The sequence below is a fragment of the Pogona vitticeps genome, chromosome 5 (genome assembly GCF_051106095.1).
Source record: "Pogona vitticeps strain Pit_001003342236 chromosome 5, PviZW2.1, whole genome shotgun sequence".
Taxonomy (NCBI): Eukaryota; Metazoa; Chordata; class Lepidosauria; order Squamata; family Agamidae; genus Pogona; species Pogona vitticeps.
In genome coordinates, this window is record NC_135787.1 from 190,402,662 (window position 1) to 190,418,250 (window position 15,589).

A 15,589-nucleotide genomic window follows, 5' to 3' on the forward strand; every position below is an offset into this window, starting at 1 on the left:
GAGTGTTTTTTTACCAGTTGCCCCCTTCCCATGAATTTCCGTGGATGAGCAAGGATTTGAACCCGGATCTCTTGATTCTTAGTCCCTATCCACCACACCTCGCAAAGCATCTTGCATTATTCCACATATTATCACTTGCAATGCACGTTTGGCACATTAAATCGCTCCGTTGCAACTATGCCGGTCAGAAACGGTTGCAAGCACGAAGACTCCCATCTACCGCTTGAGCCCCTTTAGACATGCATTTCTTTCCTCCCTTTCACGTGACTTCTTGGGGGGCGAAAACCTGCAACCCTCCCAGGTGGGGGGGATTTGGGGAGCGATCGCCCAGAAAAGTAAATTTTTTTTGCAAGCTCTGGTTGCAAACTTCCTCAATAACACTGGTGTTGCGCCTTCGCCGAAAGGGACCCAGAAACCTGCCCTGTGTGTGTGTGTTTGCGTGTATATCTGTGGAAACTCTGTGGTTCACACGGCGTGTAATCATCACGTGTTCTTCCAGGTTACAAGGAGAAAATCCCCCCCTCTCTCTTTCTCTCTCCCTCGAAACTCCCACGGATCAGGAAGGCAGAAGACCTCGGGCTGCTCCCAGGTAAGGCGGCTTCCAAAAACGACGCCCCAACCCTTGGCGGATCAATACCTGTCTTTCTTTGTTATTTTTTAAAAAGGTTTTTTTAAATATATATATTTTTAAAAGGCACAAAGCAAAAAAACAAAACAAAACAACCCCCCCCCAAAAAAAAAACCATGCTTGCTGGCCAGAATGTCTTGGTTTGCAGCCTGGATCAGTTCTGGGCTGTGGCTGGATTTTGCATGCTGCCCCCCCTCTGAATTTTGCATGCTGGACACTCTCTCTCTCTCTCTCTTTCTCTCTCTCTCTCTCTCTCTCTTGCATGTTGCCCCCCATCTGGATTTTGCATGCTGGACACACACACCCCAGGCCTGCCTCTCCACCCCACTGATGCTCTTTCCCCCCCAAAAAAGCCATTCCCCTGAACCCCTCTCTCTAGTCCTCCCTCCCACTTCCTCCCCCCCAAAAAAAAAACCCCTCTGTTGTTCCACCTTGCCCAGCTTTCCCCCTTCTAGGAGCGAGCAAAGGGTGGCCCCCGCCTGGAGCAACAAGAAGGGGTCTCGATCCCCCAAATTTGGGGTCCCCCCAGATGCTCCATTCAGGAGCCTGGCTCTTACTCTCTCCCCCCCCAATGGCCAGGCAGCATCAAGGCTTGGGTGCGAGTTCTCCCCCAGAGAATGCCTCAGAAACTTTGGAGTAGTTCCTTTTTTTGGGAGTACAACTCCCAGAATCCTCCAGCCAGCGGGGGATTCTGGGAACTGTCGTCTTACAAAGAACCACGTTTCCAGGCCCTTGAGTAGCTAGCTCCACAGGTGTCTTTTTTGTTTTGTTTCCCAGAGATGGGAAAAGTTACTTTCTAAAAAAAAAAACGCTAAAGTTCCTGAAATGGCTCAGGCAGAACCAGCAGGAGCTAGGCTGGCTGTGTGTTGTCGTCTTTGCCCATCTGATTTTTTTTAATTATTAAAAGAGGAAATAAATCTGTTTTTCTTCTTCTTTTGTGACTCATCTGAAGAGCTGGGGAGTCACTCCCTAAAGGTGTGTTTGTGTTCCTGGTTGGTATCCCTAAACAGGGACGCCCAAAGGAAAACAAGCATCAGAAAAGGGAGTAGGCTACTCTACACTTCCGTATCTCTCTGGAATCTCCCGACGGCATGGCTTCAGTCATAAGACCCTGAATGTGACAAACATAGAGATAGAAAAATAGAGTGCTCACAAACCCGAATTTCAGGTAAACTAAGGCATCCATGTACAGCAGTGGTCCCCAACCTCGGGCCTCCAGATGTTCTTGGACTACAACTTCCAGAAGCCTTCAACACCCCCACCTCTACTGACCAGGATTTTTGGGAGTTGAAGTCCAAGAACATCTGGAGGCCCAAGGTTGGGGACCACTGGTGTACAGTACTCAATATTGATAAGAAGGAGCCTCTTGATCATCAGGGAACAGTCCTATCTGGTTTAAATTGTTTGCGGTGGTAATTAGAAAATAAAAGCAGATGAATAACGGAAAACCTGGATTTCCCATAAATGATGAGATGAGGTGTAACCCTATAAGTTTCACTATATAGAGGTGAAAGACTTGGAGTGTGGGGGTGTCTTTTGCTTATATGTGTTGCCCCCACCTGACAAAATTTGTTCATTTGTTTTCACTTGGCCAGGAAGAAAGAACTTAAGTGCATAAACCAGGCTTTAATGAATACAGTATAGTACGGTAAAGGCTTGTCTTGGCTAGGGTTAATATTTTGTAGCAATGCATTTTGCAAGAACTGGAATAAAAATGTGAAAAATTGCATGGCCCTTTGCAACAAAAAAAAAAGAAGAAGAAGAAGAAGAAGAAAAGAAAAAAGAAAAAAGACCTCAATTCTGGGTACAGAAAATAGCAATTTTTTGTCAATGCAGCCTTTTGTTGCAGGTGCATGAAATAGCAAACCTCCCGGAATAATTTTTGACATATCTGGACATGCACGATTCTTATGTGCCTCGACATGGTCAGAAAATAATAACTCTGTGCCATCGTGCTGATTCTGACTTACAACAACCCTTTCCAGGTTTTCCAGTAGAGAATAGTCAGAAGTGGTTTGCTATTACCTTCGCTTTTGAGGGGCATCATGTGGGGCTGTGCAGCTTGCTCAGTACACCTGCAGGCTGTTTTTTCTTCCAGGAGGCCCAGTGGGGAATCAAACGCCCAACTTCTGAATCTGCAGCCAGAGACCTAAACCTCCAAGCTATCCAGCCAGCTTTCTACATGGTTACTTGTGGAATAATAAATTTTGAAAGTCAGATCCTCATTTTTAAACTACCCCTACCCAATGGATTCCCGGAGTTGGGTCAAATTTGAGGAGGCAGTAGAAGACAGGAGGGCCTGGCATGCTCTGGTCCATGGGGTCACGAAGAGTCAGACAGGACTAAACAAGAACAACAACACCCAATGGATTGAATCTGAAAATACAGACAGCAGGATTACCCTGTAATATCAACACATTATTGTCATCTCTATTAGTACTGGGTCTTTTGTAAAGCTAGTGGATCTTAACTGCCTACTCAAGGAAGTGTTAGGCAGGGTATAAAATGGAAGCTCAAGGTTCTGTCTGGGTGGAAATCGACGTAATGCTTTTGTTAAATTGCAGTATACTTCTAGGGAAAAACATCTAGCCCCAAATATGTAAATGGAAAAGCTGGCTATAATCAAGAATTTTTGTCACTCCTTTCAAAACAGAACTATCCACTAATCTACCCAGTAATTAAGGTGCAGGTTTATATGCCATTATTTGGGAATACAACTCAGTGAACCAATTGGACTTGCTTTGGAATAAGCAGACAGATGTGTCCTGCAATTCTAATACATTTTGTTTCATATATTTCTATACAGTACTTTTAGAAGTAGCCTGTATTAAAGTCGTGTGTAATACTAAAATCAATATTACACAACACATGAATATTAAAATGCAAAATTCTTTACATGCACAGAAGGTTTGTTTTACTTAAAAGCAACAACTTAAGCTCAAAAAGAGAAGACAGTCGAAGATCTAAAATAGAATGTGTGTGTTTTAACTATAACTGGATGCATGAACTGTAAGCGACTTTCACTCTTGTCTTCTAGGAAGCCGAGAAGAGAAGGCAGGACGTGTCCCATTCACATGTTCCCTGCTTGATCTGCTCACGGCCGGCTTCCAGGCCGCATCGCAGCTAGTGGTGCTTTCTCTCTCTCTCGAGGGATCCAGGTCTTTGTGAACGCCCTGCATGGGATGGATGTCAAAAGCTTTCTTGGCCCACACCGTTACTGTGGTCTCTCTTAGCGTCACTCTATCGGCTGTCGCTCCTCGGTCTTCTTCCCGCCAGTTTTTCTACCCGTTCTTCCACTCAGCCAGAAATTTTGCTTTCAGGTAATTTCTCTCGTGATCTGATGGACGCTTCTGTGCCTTTGCTTTATATACAGATCGGTGATTCAACGCGGTGGGTGCCTGTGTGGTGTTGTGATGGACCTCGTGAGGGGGTTCTGTAAGTGGCTCTGCTTTCTCCACCAAATAAACGAGTCGAGTTAATGAGGTTTGGAAATCGGAGTAACGTTTATTGCCGTATTTAACAGGAAACCAGTATCTGCAAACGCATTCCAACTTTTATCACTTCCTAACAACGGGTCAGAGGGGGGCCTCCATTCATTTTTAAAGGGGTTTCCCCCAACAGAGTGCCAGTCTGTTGCCACATTAGGATTCAATAGTGGTTCGGGTTCTCCTTCCAATAGGGGTACGGCGTCCTCGTCCTGGAGGTCCACCCAGATGGGTTCCCTGGAGGGCGTAAGGGTCTGCCAACGGCCCAACGAGTATCCCCTTAACTGGGTCTCCATCACCCTCCATTCAATCCTCTCCCTTCTTTCCCTCTCAACCCGATCCTTTTCTTCCCTTAACTTTCTCCTCCACTCCTTCGCCTCCGTCTCATCCCAATAGGATGGTCTTGGGGTCACTTCTCTCCTTCTATAATCTGCCTCTTCCTTTGGTATGCGGAGCCTTTCCCATTTTCCCGTCCATGGGTCCTGCATCCATATCCAATCCCAACCTGCGGGCAGTTCCCCTTCTCCCTCCCTTTATATCCGCAAACCCCGCCTCTGCCTCTACCGGAGGGTTTGCATTCCTGTCCCACCAATACTTTCCCGCTTTCTCCAACCGTCAGCTTTCGTCATTCCTTCTCATAGGCAGAGGGTCTGTTTCTGTAGCCTCTGTCTTTTGAGAACGGGACCCGTGAGAAGTCTATACCCCTTTTTCTATAGAGAGGGGAGGGGGAGACGGCACTCCAGTGAGAACAGCTGGTTTCCCGCTTCCAGTCCCACAGACCAGGACACAGTCTCCAAGGCATGTCCTCAGAGGTCGCAAGGAGCCTCCCCAGTATCTCTTGACTGAGAAAGTCCTCTTGGACTTTCTAGGGAAGAGGGAGGAAAATTTGCCATATGTTTGGGCTCACAGCATTTCCTCCCCAATAATTAAAAAATTCATTATTGTGGAGAACTTTGGAGCTTTTCAGTTAAAAGCAACAACTTTGAAACTTTTTCGGATGGGTGTCATGTGGGAACAAATGTGGCCCTCCAAAGTCCAGAGATGAGCAGATGTGTCCTCAGACTTCTCGAAGTTGCTTTCCTCTGGGCTAAGACTTGGGGAAACCTGGATTCAAATCCACTGTAAAGCCATGAAATGAATCGTAATCTTAGAACTACAGAGCTACAAAGAGCCCTATTGATAATCAAGCCCAGCTCGCTGAGTCATTATTTGACTGCTGAAGTCGTTTTTGAATCATCCTCATCACATGCCATCAAGTCAAGTGCCTGAACCTGTTGGGATCACACTCAGGTTGTGAGCAGTCTTCACAGCAGTACTGCAGTTTAACAACAACGCCGTGAGGCTCCCTATGTGCAGTATGCAAAGGGGAGCTATTTGGCAGTATTATAAGATATCTGACAGTATTGGTTAATCCATTACATACTTGATAGATAAGCCATCAAGGACTTCCTCAGTCCTATGTCGCATTCATAAACTTCATATACTTCATTTGATTTTGACTTGTGCATAAGTGTCTCTGCTTCCTTACAGCACATCTTCAGAGCGTTGGTTCCGCCGTGACGCTGCTAAAATGTCGCACTGTAAAGGTCAAACAGAAAACGTGCATAACAAAGCTAGAACATCCCCTTATCCCAGATCCAGGGTCTGTCGCAGCGAAGTCCCCAATGTCAAGGTGGACTGGCTAGTTGAGTGGGAAGATTACAACCCAGTGGAATACACAGCACCCAGTGTGTTGGCAGGACCTAAATGGGCTGATCCAGAGATTGGGTGAGCATTCTTCATTGAGGAACATGTTTAAAAAAAAGAGAAGGGAGGGTTTGCTTTAGAGACAATTGTTTTCCTTTTAGTTGGGTTAAATGGAAATGGTAAGCAGAATCTTGTGAATGGAATCAGACACAAGAAGTTTGTTCCCTGGTTCCTCCTTTTTGCCTTTTTAAAAGGGTTGGGGTATTAGCTCTCCTCTAGTCATCTGGTACTTGACCTGTCCTCCATAATGTCAAGAAAAGAATCTGTACACACCTTGTACAGAAGTGGTAGCACGATAGATATTTTGGAGAACAGAATGAATGTGAGCGGAAGCAGTTGGGGGTGCTTTGCTGACTGTTGGGATGGCTCTGTCAGGTCTTGCACACATTTGCTTGGAAATAAGTTCCGTTGGAACAGAGCCATATTTAGGACTAGGAAAATCAATGTGAAATTATTTTATAAAAATCTCGTTCAACATGTTTTTTCTTTCTTTCTTGAAAAGGACAAAAGGCTTTTCTCCAAAATTCAATGAGAAGGATGGAGAAGTAGACAGGAAGAGCCAAAGTGGTATCTATAAGGTGGAAAATGGAAGGCCCAGGTATGCGTTAGTCTTTGTGCACTGATAAGTACATTATAAAGTTATGTGCAAGGCTTGAAAAATGCACTCGTCCGCTCATCTGTGATGAGTGAAAAATGCTGCTGGACAAGTCACAGCTCCCTGCCTGCCTGCCTCCTTCCCCTCTGCCTGTCTCTCTCTCTCTCTCTAATCCTGCAGTCCTCCCCTCCCCACTCCCATTGCAAAAGGAAAACTGCCCTCTTCTCAGGAGAGGAGAGTTCGAGCAGTACATAGAGATATAGGTCTGCAGGAGAATGTAGAGTAGTCCCATGCTGGAGAATATGGAGATTCCCTGCTCCCAATTTCAACCGAATGAGGACACATCCTGGGGTGAGAGGGAACCCTGGATCCTTAAGAGGCCTGGTGCTTTTGCCTCCAGTTTTATTTTTGCTAGAGACATTCAAAAGAAAGGCATTCAAAATATAAGCTTCATGACCCCACAGGCGTGCACGTAATAAAACAACCCAAGTCTGAGGGTATAAATCAATGATTCCCAATCATGTAATACAGTTTATTTTGGGTTTGTACACATTGTTATGTAGAAATAAAACTGAACAAGCGTCTAGTTTAAATTTGTTAACATAAATTGCAATGCTATAGTCCGGTTATGTTGGCTGGTGAAATTTTTTACTGACTGGTGAGACATTCTAACATTTTTCAAGCCTCGGTTATGTGTGTGTTTGTCTGGTGTGTGGGAGAAGGAGACAGGTAGAGAAGACGTTGATCTTGGCATATAGTTTAGCAGAAATTATCCTTTGTGTGCGAAGTGTCTTTGCACAAAAATAGAGGAGGAAGAGTGAGAAATAAAAAAAATTTCAGTAACAGATTATTTTTAGTGTAACTCTACATTTCTGAAGGGCAGCAATATGTTGTCTTTTTTTCTTTCCCTTTTATTGTTGCCACCATGTTGAGACAGACTCACATGGCTATTTTTTCTGGAAATCTCTTTAAAAATAGTGTCAATTTCCTTTGAAAAGCAAAAGATACGCACATGCACAAACAGGAAGCACAGAATGACTGGCTGACTGTTTTAAAAGATGCAAATAAACCATCTAATGCTTCTGATCTTAAAAGCAACAAAGCAGTTACCAATTACAGTTGGCACAGATTGTATGATTTGTGTAATAGCATGATTTGCGTTGAATAATTCAGATGCCACAAGCTTGTCTTTCCATTCTGGATAGAACTATACCAAATTACATATTGTTCAATGTGTAACTTCCAAAGAATGTCCTAGGCACACCAGAAGGACTGGAGATAAGTGAGGAGAGGGAGTCAACGAGAGATGTAAGCCCAAAGCTTTTATGACATCTGTACCTTTTGTTCTTTAGCTCTCCGGATCCAAACTACATATTCCTAAGCATTTTATTTATTTTTCAGAAATCCTGCAGGCAGGACAGGAATAACAGGCCGAGGTCTGCTGGGACGATGGGGACCAAATCACGCCGCTGACCCTGTTATAACCAGGTAAGCAGTGTCAGGTCTGATGGTGTCGTTAGCAGTGAGAAAACACAGACATGGCTCAATGTTTGGTACTTTGAATGAAGAGCATTTAAAAGTAGCTGATCTTGCCCTTGTGATGTGATTCTTATTCTGATTGGTTCTTGTTATGCGCTGTCAGTTGCCCCCTACTTATGGCAAATAAGTGCTTTCCAAAATGTCGTGTCCTGAACTGTCCTGCTCACCTCTTGTAAACTCAAGCCTGTGGCTTCATTTAGGGAGTCAATCTATCTTGTATTTGGTCTTCCTCTTTCCCACCTCCCTTTCCCAGAATCCTGTCTTCTCGTGATGTTGCCCAAAGCAGGACAGCCTCAGTTTCTACATTTTTGCCTCCAAAGATAATTGACGCTTGATTTGATCTAGGACCCACTTGTTCGTATTCTTATTAGGAACAATTTTTTTAAAAAATCTGGATGCAGTTGTTCCAGATTATATCACCAACACCCACCATAGTTCTTCATGGTGAAGAACACGTTTTTGTACAGTTCTTCTCTGAATCAGTTCTCTGAATCAGTTGAACTGTAATGCCAAATTCTGGTCTGCCACGGTGTGACTTCTGTTGGCATTCTTCCTGTGCTCTGATTTCTCCTCTCACTTCCAGTTTTGCTCTGAAATTACACCTGTGTAGTTACAACCAAATCTAGAAAACTGTGGCCCAGAAGCAAAGATAACAATAAACAAATGACTTTCAGTAGGAGAGGGGAACGGAAACACGGAGCTGATGGCACTGCTACTGGCTGACATTCTCCCCCTGTCCTGTCACTTTTTACAGATGGAAGAGAGATGGCAGTGGGAATAAAATGGCTCACTCAGGATCCGGGAAAAATATCTTGCAGTTCATCGCCATTAAAAGAAGGGACTGTGGAGAATGGGCCATCCCAGGGGTAAGGAGAGAAATATTGGCAGAATTTATTTAGGAGAACGAAAGGTCAAAAGCTCAATCCATGCATGTTACACAGTTCATTCCCTTGCTGAGCATTTGAAAGACAAATAAAATATTTAACCAGCAGTTTAAATCCGGTTGCTAATCCCAATGGCTGGACCAGCTGCTGAACAGGTCAGTTGGCCTGTGCGGCAATCCCATTGAGTCAGGAAGTTATAATACAGTGGTGCCTCGCATTACGACGTTAATTCGTTCCAGCGAAAGTGCTGTAGAACGAAAACGTCGTAATGCAAAAATAAAAAGCCCATTGAAACGCATTGAAACCCCTTCAATGCATTCCAATGGGCTGGAAACTCACCATCCAGTGAAGATCCTCCATAGGGCAGCCATTTTCAGTGGCTGTCTTGAGAGGAATCCATCCCAGAAAACAGCAGGGAGCCATTTTATTTACCCGGCGGCCATTTTGAAACCGCCGATCAGCTGTTGGAAAATAGTCATTTTGCAAAGAATCAGTTCCCAAAGCAGGGAACCGATCATCGCAAAGTGAAAAAAAATTCAGACCATCGTTTTGCGATCGCAAAAAGATCATCGTAATGCGGTTTCGTCATAATGCGGGGCAATCGTAAAGTGAGGCACCACTGTAGCTGAGACTAGCGAGAGCAGAGAACACAATGAAACTTGGTAGCAGCCTGTGAATTCTTGCACAGCAGATGCGTCTGCTGCCTTTGAGAAATTTCATAACGTCTTGCAGGAACAAGATGTAAACTCAGTTCTTCCCCGTACTGTTGTTCCAGGGATCATAACCTCCTCCTTTTAAGCTGCCTTTTGGTTTTAGGGTTGGCAAAGAAATACAGTATACATCTCCTGAACGGAGATGAACATGGCTACTTCTTCTTTCTTTCTTTTTTTCAGGGCATGGTGGACCCAGGAGAGAAGTTGTCTGCGGCACTAAAGCGAGAATTCAGCGAGGAGGCCCTGAACGCCTTACAGAAAACTGGGGCGGAGAAAGAAGAGATGGAGAGACAGCTGAACAAGCTTTTTAGCCAGGATCACTTTGTGGTGAGCGACTTCTTTTCTTCTCTTAAGATTTGGTGAGCCCATAAAATATTGTGTACGGCGGTCAGGGAAAGCACAGAAAGGACCGTAGTGTCTGTCGGGGATGGGTTCCATGGCCCACCCACACCAAAAAGTGCAGGTAGAGAAACACTATAGAGAGAGCATCGTCTCTGGTTTCCTCTAATAACCAGTTGTAGTAAATATATGTTGGAAATGTTTATTTCTGGTGCCTTTAATGTAATATTTTCAGACGGCGGATGAGTGAAATTGTGGGTTTTGATCCCATGGATGACACAATCCTGCTTTATTTTTAAATATATAGGGACATAACTGGTTTCTTAGTAATAGGTATTCAGTAGCAAAAATGGTAGCAACGTATAATGAACTAATCAATTGGATTCCCAGACTAAACCAGTGGCCAGAATATTCTTGGTGGCCTTTAATGGTGTAGTGGGAATGACGTGATGTTTGGTGGCAGCCGTTCTTCAGGGTTTGGGGGCGGGGAACCTTTCTTAGCCTTTACCTGGAGGTGTTGAGAATTGAACCAGGCCTTAAACACATAAAGCAGGTGCTTTGTTAGTTAGCAGTAGCCTCTTCCCTCCTGACCCTTCTTGTTTCACCTTGGCTTTCCAGGTGTACAAGGGGTACGTGGATGATCCTCGTAACACTGACAACGCTTGGATGGAGACAGAGGCGGTGAACTACCATGATGAAACTGGTGAGTAACCATGCTCCTTTCTTGCTATTAGAGGTGATGATAATGATGTGTTGTCAAGTCAATTCTGGCTGATGGTGACCCTTTTGGGGGGTTTTCCAGGTAGAGCCTATTCAGAAGTGCATTACCATTCCTTTCCTCTAGGGGCGATCTGGGACTGTGCAGCTCGCCCAAGGCTAACCAGGCTGGTTCCTCTCCTAGGAGGCTCAGTGGGGAATAGAACTCCCAACCTCTGGCTGCACAGCTAGAGACCTTATCCATCGACCCTTTTGGGGGTTTTCCAGGTAGAGCCTATTCAGAAGTGCATTACCATTCCTTTCCTCTAGGGGCGATCTGGGACTGTGCAGCTCGCCCAAGGCTAACCAGGCTGGTTCCTCTCCTAGGAGGCTCAGTGGGGAATAGAACTCCCAACCTCTGGCTGCACAGCTAGAGACCTTATCCATTGACCTATCCATCCTGCCAGTGCTGTTAGAGATAGTTGCTATTTATTATGCTACTAGAAAACAGGCAGTTGAAGGTGCTTATTTTCTCCACTGACATGCTTATGATTGCGTGAAAAGAGTTAAAAGCAGCAGAGCATCTTGTGGCACCAAAAAGATTAACATTGGTTTGATTTGACATCAGCTTTAACGTGTAAGTAGTTACGGTGTCACAAGACCCTTGCTGTTTTTTTAATGTGAGAGATTAACACTTATAGCCACTAAATAATTGCTAGAACCCACCTTCCTGCCAGTGAACTCAAGGAGACATACATAGCCTTTCTCCTCCCCATTTCATCCTGACGGTAACCCTTGCTTAATGTTTACTGTCAATGGGCTAAAATCTTGTAGTGTGGTTTATGACCAAGGGGGGAATTCGAACCCAGGTCTTTTGAATTCACCGTTTGGTAATCCAACCACTACACTGGATGTCATGTTTAGTTGAAAGCTGTTATCCTGGGAATCGGAAAAGCCAGTTACACTATATGTAATTATCAGAACCTACAGTCATGTGAAAAAGAATGTACATCCTCCTTGAATTCTATGGTTTTATGTGTCAGGATGTAATGAAAATCATTTAGTCCTTAGCAGGTCTGAAAATTAGGTAGAGACAATCTCTGATGAACAACAGCACAAGACATATTACACTGTGACATTTATAATGTTGACTTTTGGGGTACAAGTACAAGCAACGAATCAATCAGTTTTCCAAATTGGATGCAAAGTTGTTTTGATCCCAGGGCCGTATCTGGGATATATGATGAACCAGAAATCCTGCCACATTGGAGGTTGCATGGAATGGACAATGTGCTTTCCATTGGAAGTTGCCGTGGAGAAAGTACAGGGGCCCGTGGTCAAACTAACACCATCATCTTTCTCTGTGCATAACAGGTGAAGTAATGAATAAGTTACACTTAGAAGCAGGAGACGATGCTGGGAAGGTAAAATGGGTTGACATTAGTGAGAAACTCAGACTGTACGCCAACCATGCTGACTTTGTCAGAATCGTAGCAGAGAAAAGAGGAGCGCACTGGAACGAAGATCGGGACCTTGGTTGCAAGGATGGATCTGGGATCAAGGCGTAAACTGAAATCTAAATACGTCAAATGGAATTGCAGAAGTGGTATGCAGCGTTAATGTTATTTTGCAAGAGAGTTTGCTGGTCTTATGTAGAGATGGGCACAAAGTCCTGGTTTGGTGTTTCATGCCGGTTTGTTTTTTGGCCAGACACAGATGTTTGGCGCTTCCCAGCCCTGCCCAGGCTTCCCTGCCCCGCCTCCTCCAGGCACTGCCTCGGAGTAGGTGGCTGCCAGAGGAGGTGGGGCTGGGAAGCGTTGAACACCTATTCAGCTGAAAAACAAACCAGCACGAACCAGCAAATAAACGGTTTGTGCCCATCTCTAGTCTTATGTGATTTAGAACTAAAAAGTACAGACAGTCCACGTGGAATGAAATCAGAGCACTTGATTTCAGTGGGAGGTCCTTATACCTATTGGCAATGTTTCCTCTAATTTTCAGCCCCGCTGGGTGGCGCTCCGCCCCTCACCCAGGGTTCTGTAGGACTGGAAGCCAAAGGGGCTGAAATGCTCGAGGGGGTGTGCAGCACTGCATGCTTGAGCAGCCACACACCTTGGTGGACACCTTGCCTACCAGTCAGGATCCATTTGAGTAACTATAGCGGCATAATCCTATAGGTGTGAATTTCAGTAGTGAATTTCTGCTTGTTAAGAATTTGGCATTTGTGTTTCTAGTTGTCCACCACGTCGCATAACTGGTGCACAAGCAGGAAATACACCTCTTCTTAACTGGCAGCAATGTACTGCTCAGATTTATCCTGATGGACTGACACAGACAGGCATAAATAATAGAATTTTGGCTAATATCTGCCTCTTCGACTCAAGTGGGGCATACGATCTCTTTTTAACCAAGAAATTCTGGAAGCTGTAGCTTCAAAAAGCAATGATCATCATCTCTGAGATAAATATATTCCATATACATTATGTCTAATGGTGCAATTTTTCTTGACTAACGAAAATGTAGTTCAGAGGCATTTTACAATTTAAAATTCACACCAGGGAAAAGTGACCACGATTCTCAGAAGATATTTTCCTGTTTGCATAAGCGCTGACTCTGAAGGCACTGAAAAAGTTCTACTGTCATTAATTCTGTCCCTTTTACTGTGTTATCACTTTTCTTCCTCTGTTGTGTTTCATAAGCTTTGTCATAGCCAAGCAGCCGGGACTTCTGTGCTGTAGTTCTCAGGCCTGTATCGTTTACTTGCTGAGACTGATCCGATGTTGAGGAAATAGCCATGCACGTGAACAATTAATAACTATTTCCATAATCCTTGGTTAATAAAGGAAATAGCATTGCATCTGGATGCACTTTAACCTGCGATCAAGCCCCACTGAGCAGTGTGTGGGACTCCCCGTTATGTAAACGTGCATAGAATTGCACTATGAATCGCTGAGCCTGCATCCGAATTGCTTTCACATTCATCATACAACCTGCCAATACACCATTAAGCACTACAAAAACAATTATTATTTCTATAATAATGGGGTGTGTGTTTTAGTCTGTAGTGTGTTGGGCCAACAAACGACAAAGAGTCTTGTGGCCGCTTGAAAACTGATTTTTTGGGGAGGAGAAGAGGGGACATGCCTTCCTGGAATATAGCCTTGCATGTCACGAAACGGACTAAAGTGCAGGAAATCATATGCCAAATAAAACATTTTGGTATTTCAAGTGGCTCAAGAATGGTTTGTTGCAGGAACAATCCTGTTATTCTTATTTTACCCTATCTTTGTAGAGAAGAAAGGATCTTAAGGTACAGTTCAAAGAAAAATGCAGCATATGTTTCAACAGTGAACCCATGACCCAAAAAGAAATAGATAGCATAAACTGACCCCAAACTGTATTTTGGAATGTAGTATTAAAGTGTATTGGCGTTTTTCTTGATTTATGTAGCCAGAGATTCAGGGAACTCTTGCACCCGCTGGTTTGCATTGGGTCTGTTTCCGGACCGAGCTTCTTTCACTGCATGAGCTACTGCACAAAACTGATTGTTTGACCGAATGAGTCCCAGAAGCATCAGAGGGGAAGCTGCCCTTCATATATGAGTTATACAATAAACGTGTTTGAAACCACCAGCAGTTTAAAAATCTTCAAAATGCTATGATTCCAGTACCAAAGTACTTGTAAACTGGCATAAGCTACTTTGCTACTTTGAGGGTCATTTTGACTTTGGAGCCCTTCTGATGCAGACCAGTAATGTTGTTTAGCAGCAAACCACCAAGAATGTAAACCTCGTATACCAATAAACTTTTCATTGTTCATACACTGCAATGCTTAGCTTCCCTTTTTTGAACATATCAGAGTTGCAGCTGCTGTTCGTTATAAAAAAAATGCTGTCATGTCAGCTTGCGAATCTTTTCTGTAGCACATAAAAATGATTCCATTCTCCATTCTGATCTCATATTTTCTGGCATGTCTTGTCCTCTCTGAATGTTGTTGTTTATCAGATACCTATAGGATTGCTTATAACTAAGTGTTGGACCATGAAGAAGGCTGACCGTCGAAGAATTGATGTGTTGGAATTGTGGTGCTGGAGGAGACTCTTGAGTCCCCTGGATTGCAAAGAGAACAAACCTATCCATTTTGAAGGAAATCAACCCCGAGTGCTCACTGGAAGGACAGATCCTGAAGCTGAGGCTCCAATCCTTTGGCCATCTGATGAGAAGAGAGAAGACTCCCTGGAAAAGACCCTGATGTTGGAGAAGTGTGAAGGCAGGAGGAGAAGGGGACGACAGAGGATGAGATGGTTGGACAGTATCATTGAAGTGGCCAACATGAATTTAACCCCACTCCGGGAGGCAGTAGAAGACAGGAGGGCCTGGCATGCTCTGGTCCCTGGGGTCACAAAGAGTCAGACATGACTTGACTAAACAATAACAAAAGTGTTGCAAAGGGTGCAGACACTCATGCACTGGTTTGATAAACTCTCTTCAATTCAGTGTAGGGCTCATTCTGAATACATGCGTAGAACCACACAGTATTGATGTTGCTCCATGTTCTCTGTTGGACAAGTGCATAATTTGAATTCACATGTCCACCCCCAGCTTTAGTCTGTTTAGTTGATATCCCTGAAATCTCACAGTAAAATAGAGCAGTAAGTCTTTAAGATGGCACCACGTTTTTGTCTTTTAATTCCCCCCCCCCCCCTTTTTTGCTTGCTATGTATTTAGGGTTAATCCTAATAAAGGTCCTTCTTGCCTGCCTGCAGGTTTGCTAATATTTATTTATTTTCCAGGTAAAAGCTGTCTCTAAGCTTCTGCTTCAATCTGAGTTTTCACATTTAACTGGAACCCAGGGGTTCCCAATCTTGGGCTCCCCAGATGTTCTCGGACTACAACTCCCAGAAATCCTGGCCAGGCCAGCTGGTGGCAAAGGCTTCTGGGAGCTGTAGTCCAAGGATATCTAAG

The 15,589-nt window shown here is 44.2% G+C and overlaps 1 protein-coding gene across 2 annotated transcripts; it reads left to right on the forward strand.

The window, feature by feature from the left end:
* Window positions 1-458: 458 nt before the first annotated feature.
* On the forward strand, window positions 459-15,385 carry NUDT9 (nudix hydrolase 9). 2 transcript variants are annotated; one of them, XM_078376505.1, is made up of 10 exons: window positions 459-589; window positions 3,666-3,948; window positions 5,644-5,880; window positions 6,362-6,457; window positions 7,856-7,942; window positions 8,748-8,859; window positions 9,771-9,917; window positions 10,548-10,632; window positions 12,000-12,231; window positions 14,630-15,385. In XM_078376505.1, exons 2-9 carry the CDS (start codon window positions 3,806-3,808, stop codon window positions 12,191-12,193), a joined length of 1,101 nt encoding a protein of 366 aa, XP_078232631.1. In that variant the 5' UTR covers window positions 459-589; window positions 3,666-3,805; the 3' UTR covers window positions 12,194-12,231; window positions 14,630-15,385. The 2 variants fall into 2 exon arrangements, with proteins under 2 accessions (XP_078232631.1, XP_020667318.3); XM_020811659.3 differs by lacking the exon at window positions 14,630-15,385 and having other exon boundaries at window positions 12,000-14,447.
* Window positions 15,386-15,589: the final 204 nt, after the last annotated feature.